The sequence below is a fragment of the Miniopterus natalensis genome, chromosome 3 (genome assembly GCF_054644295.1).
Source record: "Miniopterus natalensis isolate mMinNat1 chromosome 3, mMinNat1.hap1, whole genome shotgun sequence".
Lineage (NCBI taxonomy): Eukaryota > Metazoa > Chordata > Mammalia > Chiroptera > Miniopteridae > Miniopterus > Miniopterus natalensis.
This window is the reverse complement of record NC_142083.1, coordinates 35412852-35431448: the sequence shown is the minus strand read 5'-3', so window position 1 is coordinate 35431448 and position 18597 is coordinate 35412852. Positions and strand designations below refer to the sequence as shown.

Genomic DNA, 18597 nt, shown 5'->3' with positions numbered 1-18597 from the left:
TGACTTCTTTATAGAAAAGGTAACCTGAGCCGGCATAATGAGAGAGCTCTGGGAACTGCTCAAACCAGAGTAAGTAATGAATTAACTATCTGGACCACAGGCATTGCTGGTTGAAAGAGAAATCCCAGAAATCAGGAATCCCAAAACAGAAAAGATGATGCTAACCATCCAGACCTTCTACATACAACATGCAAGGTTCAATACAATCTCAGTAAATATATCAAACATCACTAACTTGTACATTTTTAAAAGTGCTGAACAGTGTACAGTATGCATACATTTTTACTTTCTGATAAGAATACACAGACACACACACACACACACATATATGGGTGTACACATACCCTCATTAGATGCTTATGTGTATAAAATATTTCTGGAAGTCTAAGACTGTTAAGAGCAGTTTACTACTAGAAGTTGGATTAGGGGGTTGGGAAGCAAAGGAGGAGGGAGTTTTTAAAATCATGTGCCTTTTGGGCACTGTTATTTTCTGCCACATGCGTGTATGCCTTTCTAAGAAATGTGTGCTTCAGTATTCATGTACACACAACACACCACACACACACATGAACACACACAAACACAGAGAAAAAATACATATGAAAAGAAAGTTTGGTCAAGTAAGTATAGCAAAATGGTAATATTTACTGAAACAAATTGGTGGATTTACAGGTATTTATTTTATACTTCATTCTACTCTTTGTATATTTGAAATTAATAGTAAGTTAAAATAAGTTTAACTGAATATTCCATTTGAAATGTTAATGCAACTTCTTGTGTCAAAGTAATTTTATAACTTGCAAGGGAACAATAAAATTTACCTCTTTGAATTTCCACTTCTCCTTTGGTTACAAACAAACTGGGAACTTCCTGATGAGCACCAAATGTGTTGGTCCCTAAAATCTTCCTAAGATTTGGCTTAGGCTTGGCAAATCTACTTCTCATTCTCAAATTATTGGTCACCTCAGGAGTTTTAGTCCTAGAAAAAGGGAAAAAAAGAGAGAAATTTGTCAATGTGTAATTCTCACATTGATACATTCTGTCTAGCACTGATACAATTATGGTCCACCTTCTAAGGAGCCACGATGTCTATAAGTTTCATTTCTTAATGTTAAAATTATGTGGTAATAACTTCACTAAATGTCTTGTGAAGGGAAGAGAATCTGGACCATGTTTGTAAAACAAAGACTATTACATAAAACTATTTCATTAAAGCCTCAAAGACACACATATTGCAGTAATTTTAATATGTAAAACATTAAACTAAAATAAAAGTCAGCCAATCATTAAAGGGTGAGAAATTAGCATTGCCTACTTTACATTTATACAAGTATTATTCAAAGCTATTAACTAAATTGATGATTGGTTTAAATACATTTATTAATAGAATACTATATTTTTTAATAAAACTCAAAAGAAATAATAATTTAATAAAGCAAAATAAACCTGGTTGATACAGCATTTTCCTTTACTTTCTCCGTTAAACCAATTTCTTCTTTAGTACTTTGTTTCTCCAATACAATCTTGTTTTCTTCTAATGATGAAAGAGGTATACTATTGACAGGTGAAGAAAGCTCCTGACATTCATGAACAATTCTGTCACTGACATTATCTGGGCTAAAAGGAATATGGCTTTTATCCTTTGAATGAACACCAGGAGGTACACATACTCCTGTTACAGAAAAAAATAGAAAATACAAATAGATGTAGAAATAAAATAAGTCGTTCGACATTTAGCAAATGCAAAATTCTATGTTGTTTTTAAAGTTTGCTCTATTGGGCTCCAAAATTAAATTTATGATCTCATATTTTATGCCAAAGATTTGACCTATTCTAATCTTAATTCTTATAGACAGAAATTTTTTGGTTATTATAAGAAAAAAATGAATCTTTTTGTTACTTTCAGTAAATAACCTCAAATGAATTTCAAGATAGGATCACCTTTATTTACAATTTATTAAAACCTGTATTTTATGTTCTAAAGATTTGCGACAGGCTCCAATGCAATACTCTGCGTTAAGAAAGACGCCCGCCCTGGCCAGGTGGCTAAGCTGGTTGGAGTGTTGTCCCATACACCAAAAGGTCACAAGTCTGATTTCTGGTCAGGGCACCTACCCAGATTGAGGGTTTGATCCCAGGTATGGGAGGCAACCAATTGGTGTTTCTCTTTCTCTCTCTCTTTCTCTGTCCATCTCCCTTCCTCATTCTAAAATCAATAAAAACATGTCCTTGAGTGAGGATTAAAAAAAAAAAAAAGATAAGCAATGGTTTTGTTCGCCTCATACAATCTAAGGTTTATGCATCTTTAAAAGAAACATTTCTGTATTCACATGCCATATTTATAGAGTAAAATAAAAAAAAATAAAAAATAGAAGCCCTATAGGGAATACAAATCAGAGAGTTTACTGATAAATATATAATTACAAGCCTAAAAGTCTAACACCTAAATAAATGGCAGGCTATTCATCATCACCAGCCAAAATAATTAACAAGAATATAATTAACATAATTATACATTTAATGTACTTAAAGCAGAAGGTACTTAGAGAGTCAAGACCATTGCTTCTCTGTAAGATCAGCCTAAAATATTAAAAATCTGGGTTGATATAGCTTTTGGGTCAGTCCAAACTAACAGAATATTCTAAACCAAATAATCTCAATGATGGCTATTGCCCCTTCATACTGTATTCGATTGTTATGTAACTGTGAAACTATCCAAAGAGACAGCTCCTTTGTTAAAGAAACGTGTATAAAGTAAGCAGTGATCAATGAGCAAAGTTAACCAACCACTAATGTTTATGACGACAAAGGTAACTCTTCCACAAATACAGATTATTCTTAATAAACCAAGCACACTATCTCGAAATGGTGGCCACTACATCTAAAGGGGCAGTTAGATGAACAGTGCATACATATTACCTTTTCTGGAAAAACAAGCAAGTGGTGCCAACTTCAAATGGAAAAGGCAGGTATTCACTTATTACTCAAATGTGGGTATAATTTCTTAAAAGTTGAATTTTAACAGTTTCTTTTTTTGAGGATTTATCTTTCATTCTTACCATCACTCTGCTCTGTACTGATCTCTGACTGCAACACTAGATCTCCCATTGTAAGTAAAGTTATGGCAGCTTCAGTGCTTCCATCGTTGGTATCTTGTGAGAAAATATACCAACATTAAAACAGAAGAATGAATTTGGAAACTTAAGTTTGTTTACTTAGAAAAGCTTTTTAATCCAGGTGTTTATCCTCTAGCAACAAATTTCAATATCCTCTGTGCCACTATTCTCTTACTAGGGTAATGTTTTCTTCAGCTCAGTATATAAATGCCTCCCTCCCATTAAATAACTTAGTATCTTCAAAAAATGCATCTATGCAGATCAGAGGAAATAAATACTTATTTATTAAACATTTAACTCAACTCATTTTCTAAAGTAACATGCCAAGAAAACACGTTTCTCCTTAAAGATAACACATTCAAAAGCTGCATTGTTTTGTTCACCTCTCCAGCAAAATGATTCATTTACAAACTACCACCACTGCTAAATCTTCATGTTAGTGTTAACCAAGTAGTTTTTAACAGTTTCCTATTAACAGTTACCTGTTCCATCTTGGGTATGTTCACCTGTGGTCATTTCCTAAAAGAGGAAAAGTGATATCTTATGTATTTTCCCAAATATATGTTCTGTATCTCAAAAAGTCCTATGTTGTACTGATCCTTCTGTGCTTATTATAATGGAGTAGAAACTGGTCCCCCCCCCCTTTAATTATAATTATTCATAAAATTTCATAAACAAAAACAAATAATTTAAAAGCCAAGTTCTTCTTCCTCTTGCTCTTTACTGTGCCTCTGCCTTGCACCGTGTGTAAACTGTGCTCTGATCGCACTGTAACGTGCGTCCCATTCCCACTTCACTTCTTCACATTCACAGTCCAGCTTTAGTCACAGCTGCCATTAGTTTTGACTCAATGGAAACCAAGGTCTGAAAAATACCACAATTTTTACACTACTATAAGGCTTAAAAGTTAAATGAATTTTAATAAATTTAAGGACTGATGTCCTGCATGACAGCATTAGGAGCTCTGCTGACCCTCTCCCTAATAAAACTGGTGAGATTTATTTAAAAACAACCAGTAAGACCTCTGGAAATGAACCTAAGGGCATAGGATGAAGAAACATCTGATCAAGAAAATTGATAAAAATTTAGTAACAAAGGCCAAGAGTCTGTGGTATTTGAACAAAGGCTGTTCTCTCCCTCCTTCCTCCCAGCTCAGCAGAATCCACCTCAAAATGCTGTAGCCAAGATAACAGGGCCCCTTCTCCCTGCAGGTCCCAGCTAGAGGGGTTTCTTCCTACCAGGAGTAGGACTTCAGCTTCTAACACAAAAATCTGGTGTCAGATTCATAGTAGATAATAGGCCAATTTCTAACATGATTATGGACACAAAAATCCTCAATACTAGCAAACCAAATTCAGCAACATATAAAATTAGACGTCATGAACAAGTAGGATTTATCCCAGAGATGCAATTTTTTGTTTAATATACAAAATTCAATCAATATAAAAATACATTATATCATACAATAAAAAAATCACGTGACCACCTCAACAGAAGCAGAAAAGGCATATGATAAATTCCACCACCTTTTCATGATAAAATACACAAACGAGAAATAAAATGGAACCTCTTCAATTTGATAAAGGGCATTTATGAAAAAAACCATAGCTAACATCAAACTTAATGCTGAAAGACTAAATGCCTTCCCCTAAGACCAGGACAAGACAAGAATGTCCACTCTTGCCACTTGTATTCAGCATTGTATTAAGGTTCTAGCCAGGGCAATTAGGCAAGCAAAGGAAATAAAGAACATTTGGATTGGAAAGTATTGTAAATTGAATTGTGTCCCCCAGAAAGATATGTTAGAGTCTTAACCGCCAGTACTGTGAACATGACCATGTTTTGGAAACACAGTCTTTGTAGACATAATCAAGTTAATATAAGGTCATACAGGATTAGCGCTGGCGCTAATCCAATATGACTGGTGTCCTTATAAAAGGAGAAGAAACACAGACACACATACAGAAAGAAAACCGTGGCAATCAAGACAAAGGTTGGAATTGTGCTGCCACAAGCCAAGCAATGACAAGGACCACCAACAACTGCCAGAAGGTAAGGAAAATCCTACCTTATCCACTAAAAATTATTAGAACTAAAAACTAAAGTCAGCAAATTTGCAGGATACAAGACCAATATATAAAAATCAACTGTATTTCTATACACTTACAATAAACAATCCAAAAATGAAATTAAAACAACAGTTTCGTCCTAGTTGGGTGGCTCAGTTTTCTGGAGCATCGTCCCGTACACCAAATGGTTGTGGGTTCAATTCCCGGTCAGGGCACATACCTAGGTGTGGGTTCAATCCCCAGTTGGGGTACACATGGGAGGTAACCAACTAATGGCTCTCTTGCTCTCCCTCTCTGGTGAGGATAAAAAAACAGTTTCATTTACAATAGCATCATGAATAACAACATACTTGAAAATGAATGTAACAAAGGAAATACAAAGCTTATACACTAAAAACTACGTAACACTGTTGAAAAAAATCAAAGGTCTAAATAAATGGGAAAACATCCTATGTTCATGGATTGGAAGACTCAACGTTGCTAAGATGGCAAATATACACCCCCCCCCACCTCCAAAAACCTGATCTATAGATTCAGTGCAATCCCAATCAGAATCCCAGCTGACGTCTTTGTGGAAACTGACAAGTTAATTTTAAAATTCATATGGAATTGCAAGGGACCCACAATAGCCAAAACAATCCTTAAAAGAAAAAAAAAGTATAAAGTAGGATGACTTACACTTCTCAATTCCAAAACTTACTACAAAGTAACTGTAATCAACAAAGCATCACCTGCACAAAGACAGACATATAAATCGATGGAACAGAATTGAGTCCAGAAATAAATCCATACATCTACAGCCAACTGATTTTTGACAAACATGCAAGACCATTCAATGGGGAAAGAACAGAAGGTGTGACAGACAACTGGATAGTCATATGCCAAAGAATGAAGTAGGACTCTAACCTCTAAAACTTTTAGAAGAAAAATAGGAGTAAATCATCAGGACCTTGGCTTTGGCAAAGTATTCTTAGATACATGAGCAACAAGAGAAAAATATCAGATTTATTGGACTTGGTCAAAATTAAAAACTTCTGTGTTTTGAAGAGCCATCAAGAAAATGAAGACGACCCGCAGAATGGGAGAAAATATTTGCAAATCATGTATCTGATAAGGGACTTGTATCCAGAACACAGCAGTCCCCCCGATCCAGTTTCACTTTCCATGGTTTCAGTTACCTGTGGCCAACCACGGTCCAAAAATATTAAATAAGAAATTCCAGAAACAAACACTTCATAGATTTTAAATTGCACACCATGCTGAGTGGCATGATGAAATCTCAAGCTGTCCCGCTCTGGCCTGCCCCAGAAGTGAATCATCCCTTTGTCCAGTATATCCATGCTATACATACGGTACAATAATTTTGAGAGAGGCCACATTCACATAACTCTTATTACAGTATATTGTCGTAATTGTCCTAATTTATTATTGTTAATTTGCTACTGTGCCTAATTTATAAATCAAACTTTATCATAGGTATGTATGTATAGAAAAAAACAGTATATTAGGGTTCGGTACTATCCGTGGATTCAGGCATCCACTGGGGATAATGGAACATATACCTGTGGATAAGTGGGCATTACTGTATATAAAAATTATTACAACTCAGTAATAAAAAAACAAATAGACCAATAATTTAAAAAATGGGCAAAGGCTCTGAATAGACATTTCTCCGAATAAGACTTAAAATGGCCAATAAGTACATGACAAGATGCTCCATCTCGTTAATCATTAGGGAATGCAAATCAAAATAAAAAATGAGGTACCATTTCACATCCACTAGATGGTTTGATCTAAAAAGTCAAATAACAAATGCAGACAAAGACATGAAGAAACTGAAACCCTCATACACTGCTGGGAATGTAAAATGGTGTAACAGCTTTGGAAAAGTTTGCTAGTTCCTCAAATGATTAAACACAGTCATTATACAACACAGCAATTATACTCCTAGGAATGTAAATATATGTTCCTACAGAAACTTGTACACAAATGTTAATAGCAGCATTATTTATAATAGCCAAAAGACGGAAACAACCTAAATGTCCATAAACAGATGAATTGTTAAACAAAATGTGGTATATCCATAGGTAATATTATCTGACCACAAAAAGGAATGAAGTACTGATTCATGCTACAATAACAAACCTTGAAAACATTATGCTACGTGAAAGAAGCCAGACACAAAAGACCATATTATATGAGTCCATTTATATGCAATGTCCAGAACAGACAAATCTATAGAGATAGAAAGTAGATTACTGGCTGGCCAGGCCTGGGGAAGGATGGAAGTGGGGATGGGAGGAACTGCTAATGGGCATGGGGTTCCTTTTAGAAGGGATGAAAATATTCCAAAATTAACTGCGATGATGTTTGCACATATCTGTATACCAAAAATCACTTAATTGTACACTTTAAATGGGTGAACCGTACAGTGTGTGAAACATATACTAATAAAGCTGTTTTTAAAAAGTTGTAATTTCAAGTCTTCATTTGCAAAAATAAGATAAATACTAACCAAATAAGGAAGAATGCCAAGCAAAATGCAATTAAATATATTCCTAATAATTTATATTTGGTATAGATTTAATGCAACATAAGGCTATGAGGATAGTAAGACCTATCCTCAAGTCAAATATAATGCTCTTCAAGTCAAATATAAAACCTATAGATTATTTACTACTTTCTACTATTCACACTTACAGCTCCCTACATGACAAAAATTAGCTAAAAACTGCTTGTAAACCTAAAGTATTCAAAATAAACTTCCAGCCCTACCCAGTTTTCTCAGTGGTTAGAGCATCGGCCCTCAGACTGAAGGGTCCCGGGTTTGATTCTGGTCAAGGGCACGTACCTCGGTTGCCGGCTTGATCCCTGCCCCTGGTTGGAGGGCGGGAGGCAACCAATCAATGTGTCTCTCTCACACTGATGTTTCCCTCTCTCTCTTTCTTTCCCTTCCCCTCTCTCAAAAAGCAATAGAAAAAATATCCTCGGGTGAGGATTTAAATAATAAAATATAATAGAATAAAACTTCCCGTCTTTTTTTTAAAGAAGTTACAAAAGTAGTAGAAGTGAGCTAGCTGGGCTGTGTAGGCTCAGGAAACAAATTACAGAAGCAAAAGAAGGGCCCTTGGAACTTAGGAGAGAGAAAGGCAAAGGTAACACACCTAGGGGAAAGAAGAGGGGGACGGGGAAAGGTGTGGCTATGCTCCCGAGAGGGAGAGCACCAAATTTCCAGTCTTTTGAAAGTAAGCAAAGAATTAAAAAAACATATTAAAATGGATGCTTACAACTGATAATGCATTCAAATGTTCTTCTTGTTTAATTTCTTGAGTGGTCACATCTGTGTTTGAGAGCTGATGTTCATCAACAGTTATGAATCCAATATCTGGGACATTCACCGTTATTTCAAGCTGTCAAAATGAAAAGTCTCATTATTTCATTTTGGCAAACTATATACAAAAACGTTAAACTGAAAAATTAATCCAGGTCCATAAATGATTAAAAAACTGAAGTACAGTCATTTTTAAACCAATTTGACATCAACTTAGCAAAAGTAAAACATTTAAGGCTTTTGAGGGGCCTGTGATTCTTATAATCAGTAAGCAAATTTTCCAAGGCTAATCTTCGTAGTACCTAGCATTTAACTTTCCATTATCCCCACTCTCTCCTTACTTTCCCATAATTAATCTCATCAGTCTGTTAACATTTATGGAGTGCTTCCTAAAAATCAGAGGGCTACAGGTAAAAGGATAGAAAGCTGAATAAAAAAAGTTTGGTCCCTGCCCTCAAGGAACTCACAATCTAAGAAAAATAGATATGTAATCAACTAACTATATACTGACTGTCTTAAGTACTTTAATAGAAATGAGTTGAAAATTCTTAAATATATATATTACCCACACCTCCACCAAGGCAACTACCCTATCCCACAACCCAAAACCTATATCATTCTTGATCGCTATATCAATAGCTATGTAAAATAATAGGTTCACTCACATTTACTCTTCATTGAGCAGTCTTTTTGGTCAAAGATTCCTATAATCTGGGAACTAAAAGGGCTAAGGTTTATCACTGAGACTACAAACAAGACAGTACGCTCCTATCCCCTCACTAACAGAGAGGAGTAGAAAGCCTGTGTGACTCGAGAGAGAATGAATATAGAGTCAGGTACAGCATGAAAGCCTGCCTTCAAGATATTACTACAGTAACACCTGTGTGTTCCGTGTTAGTCTTCTCAGAAGCAAACATTAGGGAAAAATCTCTGCTAATATCCTACAAGCCTGGGATGATTAAAAAGTTCAAGTGATTTGAAAAGAAAATATTTCCTGAAAACTTGGGTGAAAATGGGAATATTCCAGATAATTGAAAGCTGGTTCTTTGAACACCATACAGTTTCAAAGCTTTACTTTTTAATGGCTTCACTGAGATATAATTTATATACCATAAAATTCATCCATTTTAAGTGTATCATTCAATGTTTCTTGGATTATGCACAAATATGTACAACCATCACCAGTCACTTTAGAACACTTTCATTGCTTCAAAAAAGAAACCCATACCTGTTAGTTATCACTCCTTTAACCCCTCATCCCCAAATCCCTAAACAACCAGTAATCTGCTTTCTATCTCTACAGAGTTTCTTATTTTGGACATTTCATATGAATAGAATCATATAATATCTGATTTTTTGGTAACTGGCTTCTTTTGCTTAGCACAATGTTTTTAAGGTTTCAAGATTCATGTTGTAGTATGTATCAATACTTTATATTCCTTTATGATTTAATAATATGCCATTGTATTTCAATGCTTTTTAAAGGAAACATTTTTTAACATATAAATGATTTCCCTGCCTTAGTAATCTTGCTATAAAGAATAATATTTAAGCTTTCTTTACTCAATTATTATGATTAATGCTATTTAAGAAGGCATTCAGTATTAATTCAGTGATAAATCCTGGAAGCTGATTTTCAGAAGTTAATTTTTTATATTAGTTTTCGCTAGCAATTTGCCTTTTACCCAAAGAAATTTGTAAAATATAAAACATATAGCTAACTGAATTCACATGCAATGTCAACCAGCTGTCCTTGCACAAAAGTAACTTCCCTTTTGCATTTTTCTTAGTTTCAACTAAAACGTAAATCCACTATCTTTACTTTGAACTGTTAGTTACAAGAAACAACTTGAATTTGCATCATTTTTGTATAGCTTCAACCATTCTAACTCAATAACTTTACAACATCTAGGATGTTATTATTAACAGTAAAGAAAGGCTGGTTTGGACTACCATTCATAAATGTAAACTTACAGATTTAGTAATCCATTAATTCTGGGTTAACTTAACATTACTTGACTTGAATTATTTTGTTTCCTTGTTCTTTTATCATCATGAATACTATCTCGGTTGCCCGGCCAGGTGTGGCTCACCTAGGATCCAGGCGATCGGGGTTCGATTCCCGGTCAGGGCACATGCCCGGTTGCGGGCTTGATCAATGACTCTCTCAACATTGATGTTTCTATCTCTCTCTCTCCCTCTCCTTTCCTCTCTCTGAAATCAATAAAGATATATTTTTTTTTAAAAAAAGTAAAAAAAAAATTTTTTTAAATACTATCTCAGTTAACTCCTGATTCTGTTTCAAATGACTCAGAAACTACCATGAGTACTTATTACAAAATTGATTCATACATGCTACTCTATAAGCCACATTAGTCACTGAAAATTGAAGCAAAACAGAAAACTTTTCAGTTACGAAGTTGGAATACTAGACCTAGAGGCAAAGGAGTAAGGAGCTTTTATAATAAGTAAGTTGAAGTAGTATGTTCCTCCATCTCACATCAATTAGGATGGCTACTATCCAAAAAAAAAAAGAAAAAAGAATAGAAAAGAAAATAACAAGTGTTGGTGAGGATGCAGAGAAATTAGAACCCTTGTACACTATTGATGGGAATGTACAATGATGCAGCTGCTATGGAAAACAGTATGGTGGTTGCTCAAAAAATTAAAAATAGGCCCTGACTAGTGTGATTCAGTTGGTTGCGCACCATCCCATGCACCAAAAGGTTGCTGGTTTGATTTCCAGTCAGGGCACACGCCCAGTTTGCAGGCTCAATCCTCAGTGGGGGTGTGCAGGAGACAGCCTATCCATGTTTCTCTCTCCCTCTTCTTCTCCCTCTCCCCCTTCCTCTCTTCCTCTCTCTCTAAAATAAATAAAAACATATATTTTTTTAAAAATCAGTGAAACTTGAATTTAAAAAAAAATTAAAAATAGATTTATAATCTACCATACATTCCAGCAATTCCACTTCTAGGTATATTCCCCCAAATAATTAAAAGCCGGAGTTAAAAGAGATACTTGTATACCCATGTTCATAGCAGCATTCTTTGTATTAGCCAAAAGGTGGCAGCAACCCAATTGTCCATTGACAGACAAACAAAATGTGGTATATATATATATACATAAGCAAATATTATTCGGCCTTTAAAAAGGAGGACATTGTGGCACATGATAAAACACAGATGAACCTTTAAAACATTATACTAAATGAAATAAACTGCTAACAAAAAGGACAGATACTGTATGATTCCACTTACATGAGCTACCTAGAATAAAGTCAGAGACAAAAGTAGAATGGTGGTTGGCACAGCCTAAAGGGGAGAGGGTAATGGGGAATTAGTTTAATGGGTACAGAGCTTTAGTTCTGCAAGATAAAAAAAGTTCTGCGGATGGGTGGTGATGATGGTATAGCACAATGAATATACTTAATGCTACTGAACTAGACACTTAAAAATGGTTAAGATGGTAAATTTTATATTGTGTGTATTTTACCACAATTAATAATATATAGACCTATGTCCCTTCTATCTTCTCTACCAATCAGAACTCAGGCTGAGCCTATAAAAATTCCATTTGGTAGAGGTAATTTAGAGAATGAACTCTACAAATCCTAATAATCGCTAAGAGAAGAAAAAATGATCCACTGAAGGAAAAATACAAGTAAGATAAAGTTCCAAGCATTCAAAAAACAAACTACCTCTTCCATCGTTTCCTCAATCTGAGTAGAAACAGGTTCAGGAGATCTGAGACCAACAGGTACAAACACTGGAGCTTTGTTTATTTCTTCTGGAGCAAGATGATAGTTTTCTTCCTCATAGGCAGACTCAAAATCTTCCACATCATCTTCTTCCTCTTCCTGGGACGCCCGAAGAGTCACCAGCACGGCCCTCGAAGCTCTAGGTTCCTTCCTAGACGTCTTACTCCGAATTCGTTTTGATCCACGCCCTCTGTTGATATTTGGTTTGACCTTCCGATGCATTCTCCTTTCACTATGATGTATCTCACATCCAGAGGTAGAAGAGAAAGTTGTTCTTCGATTTAGAGCAATTTTAGAGTCATTTGATTCTTTTAACAGTTGTGAATGGCTGGAAATTTAATCAAAATAACAACATAGTCACTACACACACACAATGATAATTTTAATGAAAACCAAACTTTTAGAGTGAAATCCCAACTCAAGCTTTTAAAATGAAAACTCCCACCACTCATTCTGTCAAAAACTTATACTGTGAAAAGAAGAAACTTACTATTAGTTTCTCATTCAGAGTTATCTGAATATAAAAATATAAAAAATTAAAACCTTAGGTATCTACCCACAAATTTTTCATAGTAAGTTTTATTTCTGGGCCATTTTTCCCCTTGCTATTTAAGTGGAGATGAAATACAAGACTGGAAATTATCAGGAAAAAAAGGAATAAAGGTCAATGGGCCAATAAATACAAAATACGAGGTTAAAAAGTGATACTGGTTTATCCTATTAGGTAAACAGATTAGGATAAAAGAAAAAAAGAGGATGCAAAAAAATCCATCAGAACAATGTTGGTTTTAAGAACTCAAGTTCCCTTCCACTTTTCTTGAAAATTATGGAAAAGGGGTACTCTTCCTTCACTGTTTTTATGACCCCATCTAAATTAGTACTCTATTAAGGTACTGCATATTACTCTTTGGTGAGATTTCTGCTCATGTCTAATATACTTAATACCAAGAGATTTTAAATGTAAGAAAAAGAAAATCTTCCTAAAAAGATCAGAAAAAAGTAAATTTTAATAAATAAAAATCGAAAGGGGGAAAGAAATAGACTTGTAGATAAAAAACAATCTATACTTCTGTTAACAGGTCATCTTTTACTCTATCAATATATTAATGTAGGACATCCTTAAAGAGTAAGTTTTTATTTCCTCTTCTGAAAGTATATTATGGAAAATTTTACCTTGCTGGTTTACTGAGATATTGCTCTTCGACAACTGAAGAGACAGAATTATCCTCTACAGTTTTCTGTCCAGCACTTCCTGATGATCCAACTTCTGACTGAGCATCTTTCTTGGCTAAACCAGCTTCTTTGCCTACACAATCTTCTATTGCTGAAACCTCCAGAGGTGTCAGCAGCTCAGCTTTTTCCTTAAATGTAAGAAGAAACAGCTAATATTACCACAAAAACAATCTCTAAGGCAATATGACTTGGTAGTTTGGCCTAAAGTTCCAAGCTTGCTTACACACACACACCATGACTGGCTTCTAAGTTTTTGTAATACTAAAATGTCACTTCAATTTTCATGAAAATAGTAATACAAAAGGCAAAATTATATATTTTTTAATGTTCTTCTTCATGATCCTAACAAAACACAGCCCACTGATAAAAATTATATTTTTTCAAACTTACTTTTTGAAGGAGCTGGGTGTCAGAATCTCCTTGCTGCAGCAAATTATCTTCTGGCTTCCTTGCCTCACTCAGATCTGCTCTGTCTTTTTCTATACCTAGTTCCTCTTCCTTATCATGTCCTCTTCCCAAATTAGGCTTAGCCTTTTGGAACTGTCTTCTTAACAATTGTGCTGGACTAGAAACAGAAGTTTTATGTTCATCTCTGGAATGAAGCACAAATCATTTTGAAGAACAAAAATCAGAATTCTTTCTTAATGTAACAGCTGTTAAATCAAACAATTTTTTTAAATGTCTTTATTGATTTCAGAGAGTGGGAGAGCGAGAGAGATAGAAACATCAATGATGACAGAGTCATTGACTGGCTGCCTCCTGCATGCCCCCTGCTGGGGATGGAGCCCACAACCCAGGCATGTACCCTGACCGGGAATCAAACTGTGATCTCCTCGATCATAGGTTGATGCTCAACCACTGAGTTATGCCGTTTGGGCAAATCAAATAATTTTTGACACAAACAAATACTATATTCAAAGGATTATATGTAAATTGGCTATGCTGATATGAAAGGGAGAACATAAAGGCTTTTATAACATCCATTTTCTGTACAGCGTGGGGAATAGTTTTATAATAATATTAATCTTTTTTACTTTCATTCATTCTGGTTTGTGGTTTCATTCTACTTTAAGTAATTTTCAGAGTAATAACTAGAAATAAACAAACCAAAAAAATTCTAGTAGTTGAAGATGGATTCACAATGGCATTTTAAACAAATGCTTCAACTGGGCTCTGAAGCAGGACCAAATATACGATGTTCACAACAATTGTGGTCCTACTGGTCCAAGAGTAGGCTTGAAAGCTAGAGTCCTTTCTCACTCCAGATGCCTAGCAGTTCACGGAAAAGGGTTTACTGATAGCCAGTGTCATAAGCATCTCAATGTAACCCATTTTATCTGCCAAAACATAGAAAGACATGATTTTAACATTCAATAGAGAGTAACCATAGCCTCCAAGGCAACCCAAACAGCTGTCTTAAGGTTTCCTGAGAATAACTGGCAACAAAATAAATTTGGAAAGCTTCAAATTAATATAAATGTGGATATTTATAAAGAATAATTGCATATGTGTCTATTATTAGTTCGCTAAAAGATCTGTATTAAAGACTAATCTTAAGTAATATTTCTAATAAATTACCCATAAAAAAAGTACTTAGTGACATTTTCAAATATTCCTACCTAAGCTCTTCTGGCAGTGAAACGCCAAGGAAGTTCAAAGAAGTTCTAACAAGGTTATGATGCTAACTAATACATTTAGTGTAAGCTAATGCTTTTGGGAAAACACTTATATGTAACTTAAGTATAATCTATTTACAATCAAGTGTGATTCTACAAAGGTATTTAAAAATGAAATATATACATACGCTACAATGTGCTACTGAAGTCAAAAGGCACAAGAAAATGCTTTACATAAGAATAAGCTAACTTAAAAACTACAGAATATACACTCTGAAGAAAGTATCACTCAAGATATAGCTAACAGCTAGAATAAACTTCATAAAGAAAGAAGGTTAAAAAGGGGGTGGGGGCTGATCAATGTGGCCGAGTTGGTTGAGCATCGTCCAGGGCACGGAAAGGTCACTGGTTTGATTCCTGGTCAAGGGAACACGCCCGGGTTGGGGAAATTTAAAAGTGAGCTCTCCCTTCTTAAAGAATGCAAAGGCTGAGCATAAAATGTCTTGGCATATGCAAAGTTTCTTTCAGGAAGCTCTGCCTATATAACTATATAGAATTTGCTAGTCTGAGTCAAAAATCCTGAAAACTTAAGTTTACATACTAAATTGCCAATGTTACTTTGAGCAAGCCATTTAAATCCTCCAGGTTTATTTAGTCAATTATAGATGAGATCATTAGGAAACGCTGACCTCAAAGGTTACTAGTCCTTAAAGGCTCCTGTGGAATAAAAATCAAAATACTTAACAAAGGTCATAGGCAATCTGCCCTTCTCTCTACTCAGCCTTCACCTTTCTTTCATTTACTACTCGTCCTCTCTTTCCCTGTTTCACTCTGGCCCCCTCTGCTGTGCCTCACACATGCCAGGGGTGTTCTTCCCGGGAGTGCTCTTGAACTGCGGTTCTCTCTTCGCCTACACATCTCCTTGACTTGCTCCTTCACTTCTTTTAGGTCTTCTCTCCAATGGTACCCTTTCAGTGAAGCATTCTCTGATTACTGATAATTAAAAACTAAATACCAGTCATGGTACTTCCTCCTCCCCCATCTGCTTTATTCTTCTCTACTTATTTATTATTCAATTTATTTGTTTATAATCTGTTCCCCTAATTAGAATATAACCACCACAAGGACAGGATTTTTTGTTTGTTCCCATATTGTAATATATTGTCAGCACCCAGAACAATGTCTGGCACATAAAACACTAAAATATTGGTTAAATGAATGTAATAAGGTTCTTTTCAGTGGCAAAATTATGTAATTCTGTAAGACCAAAACGGGATTAAATTATACATGGACAATAGATCCATTAACAATAATTAGGAAAAGCCAGAGATGGAAATAGGTCCATCGTTACTGTTTGGAAATTAACACCTCATAAAGTATTCACTGGAATCATTTTTAGAGAGGAATTACCCAATAGGATCAATCACCAACTAATCCAATATACCACTTGTAATACAAAGGTTATCTATAATGCATATTAGTGGAAATATTTCTAAGCACCACTTTATTTAAACATCCAATTTAAAGAAATGAAGAAATGACTTAGTAAGGAAACTTGATATTAACTGAAGAAAAAACTGGCCCTTAGTTTTAAAATAGTAATATGAAAAGGCTTTTCAATAATATGAAAAGGCTTTGCCCACACCCAGGGGAATAAATGAAATGAGGAAAATTCATACTAAAACAATAAAAGCTTCATATAAGAAACCTGCCGAAAGGAAAGCAAATTGTTTATAGTCATCCAAAATCAATAGCACTACTCATGCAGTTAGATGACATAACATGCCCAAATTCTATTTCTATAGCTTTAGAGAGGGTGAAAAAGGGATACAGTAACATTTCTTCTGCACTGTCCAAAAATTCAAGATAAGTCTATATAATCCTACAAAGGAAGCTGGAATGTTCAAAGTAAACTTATATGTGCTGAAGACATCCTGAGGGAAAATTAATAAATATGTCATTGAAACATATCCTAGTTACAAAGATAGTGCAGTAAATAAGATGGGCCATGGACTATATCCAGAATAGGACAGGTGTTTTGTTTTCCTTATGTAATAAAAAAGAACGTAACACATCCTGCTTTAATATCAGTACCAATAAAACAGATTGCAGCTAATAATTTATAAAAGGAAATGCTGATATATCTTCACCCTTCTAGCATATCCCATTTAATAGATATCATTCTTACCACTTGGTTTGGGACACAGCCCAAATATAGCATGTAGTTAAGTACTTTATAGCACTTCCTGTTTATGAATTTTAGTCAGGAGATTATAAATTTCTAAAGATACAAAGAACTCAAGAACCTATCATAAAAGTTTAGTTTTACCCAGCCGGGCGTGGCTCAGTGGTTGAGCATCGACCTAGGATCCAGGAGATCGGGGTACGATTCCCGGTCAGGGCACATGCCCGGGTTGCGGGCTACAGCTGATCAATGACTCTCTCATCATTGATGTTTCTATCTCTCTCCCTCTCCCTTCCTCTCTCTAAAATCAATAAAGATATATTTAAAATAAATAAATAAATAAAATAAAAATAAGAGTTTAGTTTTAAAATAAGAAATGAGCAAGCTTGTGAAACTTTTCAGAGAATTTATAAATTAAGAGAAAATTAGTCATGCATTTCTTACAGTATTGGAAGAAGCAGATTTAAAGTATTCTAGATCATAATTATTACTTTATCCTCTCATAAAACTTTCAATAAGTGAAGTTATGTAAAATCAATTATGTAAAAACCCAACCTTTATTTCTGGAAAGTTTGATACTTTTCTGATTTAAAAGCACACTCACCTCATCTTTTTATCTACAACATTAATTCTGTTAACATGAAGGTTCTCTACAAGAGCCACATGACTCTGATTTTCATCCATTCTTCCTTCGGAAACTTTGGAGGATACAACTTCAATGTGAGTTCCAATTTGAGAGTTTGGCTGAAATGACAAAACCATACTTAAGTGTTCTTTTAGACAACAGAATATACCTCCTAAAATATTTTGATCATTAAGAAAGGTATTTAGTTTTTTAAAATGAAGGCTCAAACTGGGTATGTTCATGTTCTGTTGCCCAAAACAGAAATGCCTAATTCAGAAAGTTTCAAACATTATCACAGTAATATGTTTAGATGATGCTTTTAAAACTACCATAACCATCTGTTGTGAAACTCAAAACAAAAAAAGTTTAATGATTTTTAAAAGAAAAAGAGTTGGGAGGCTCAAATAAGAACTACAATCACTTTATTTTTATTTTATTTAAAAAAAAATAATATCTTTATTGATTTCAGAGAGAAGAAAGGAGAGGGAGAGAGAGAGATAGAAACATCAATGATGAGAGACTCATTGATCGGTTGCCTCCTGCACGCCCCCAACCAGGGACTGAGGCCACAACCTGGGCATGTGCCCTGACCGGGAATTGAACCCCGATCGCCTGGATCCTAGGTCAACGCTGATCCACTAAGCCACGTCCGGCTGGGCTACAA

General features: G+C 34.9%; 1 protein-coding gene across 5 annotated transcripts in view; it reads right to left on the bottom strand.

Moving 5' to 3' along the window:
* The window catches only part of BDP1 (BDP1 general transcription factor IIIB subunit), an 80473-nt gene that overhangs the window by 16057 nt on the left and 45819 nt on the right, over positions 1–18597 (bottom strand). For 3 of the 5 annotated variants that reach the window (XR_015714252.1, XM_016213892.2, XM_016213894.2), the window contains exons 22-30: positions 17913–18052; positions 13898–14099; positions 13448–13635; positions 12215–12602; positions 8473–8595; positions 3599–3635; positions 3060–3152; positions 1447–1672; positions 822–979 (exon numbers count right to left, since the gene is read on the bottom strand). Coding sequence is in view for 4 of the 5 variants with exons in the window: in XM_016213892.2 (XP_016069378.2) it covers positions 822–979; positions 1447–1672; positions 3060–3152; positions 3599–3635; positions 8473–8595; positions 12215–12602; positions 13448–13635; positions 13898–14099; positions 17913–18052 (1555 nt within the window). In the remaining variant the exon portion in view is untranslated. The remainder of the gene's footprint in view (positions 1–821; positions 980–1446; positions 1673–3059; positions 3153–3598; positions 3636–8472; positions 8596–12214; positions 12603–13447; positions 13636–13897; positions 14100–17912; positions 18053–18597) is intronic. The other 2 variants (XM_016213893.2, XM_016213895.2) reach the window with 2 other exon arrangements.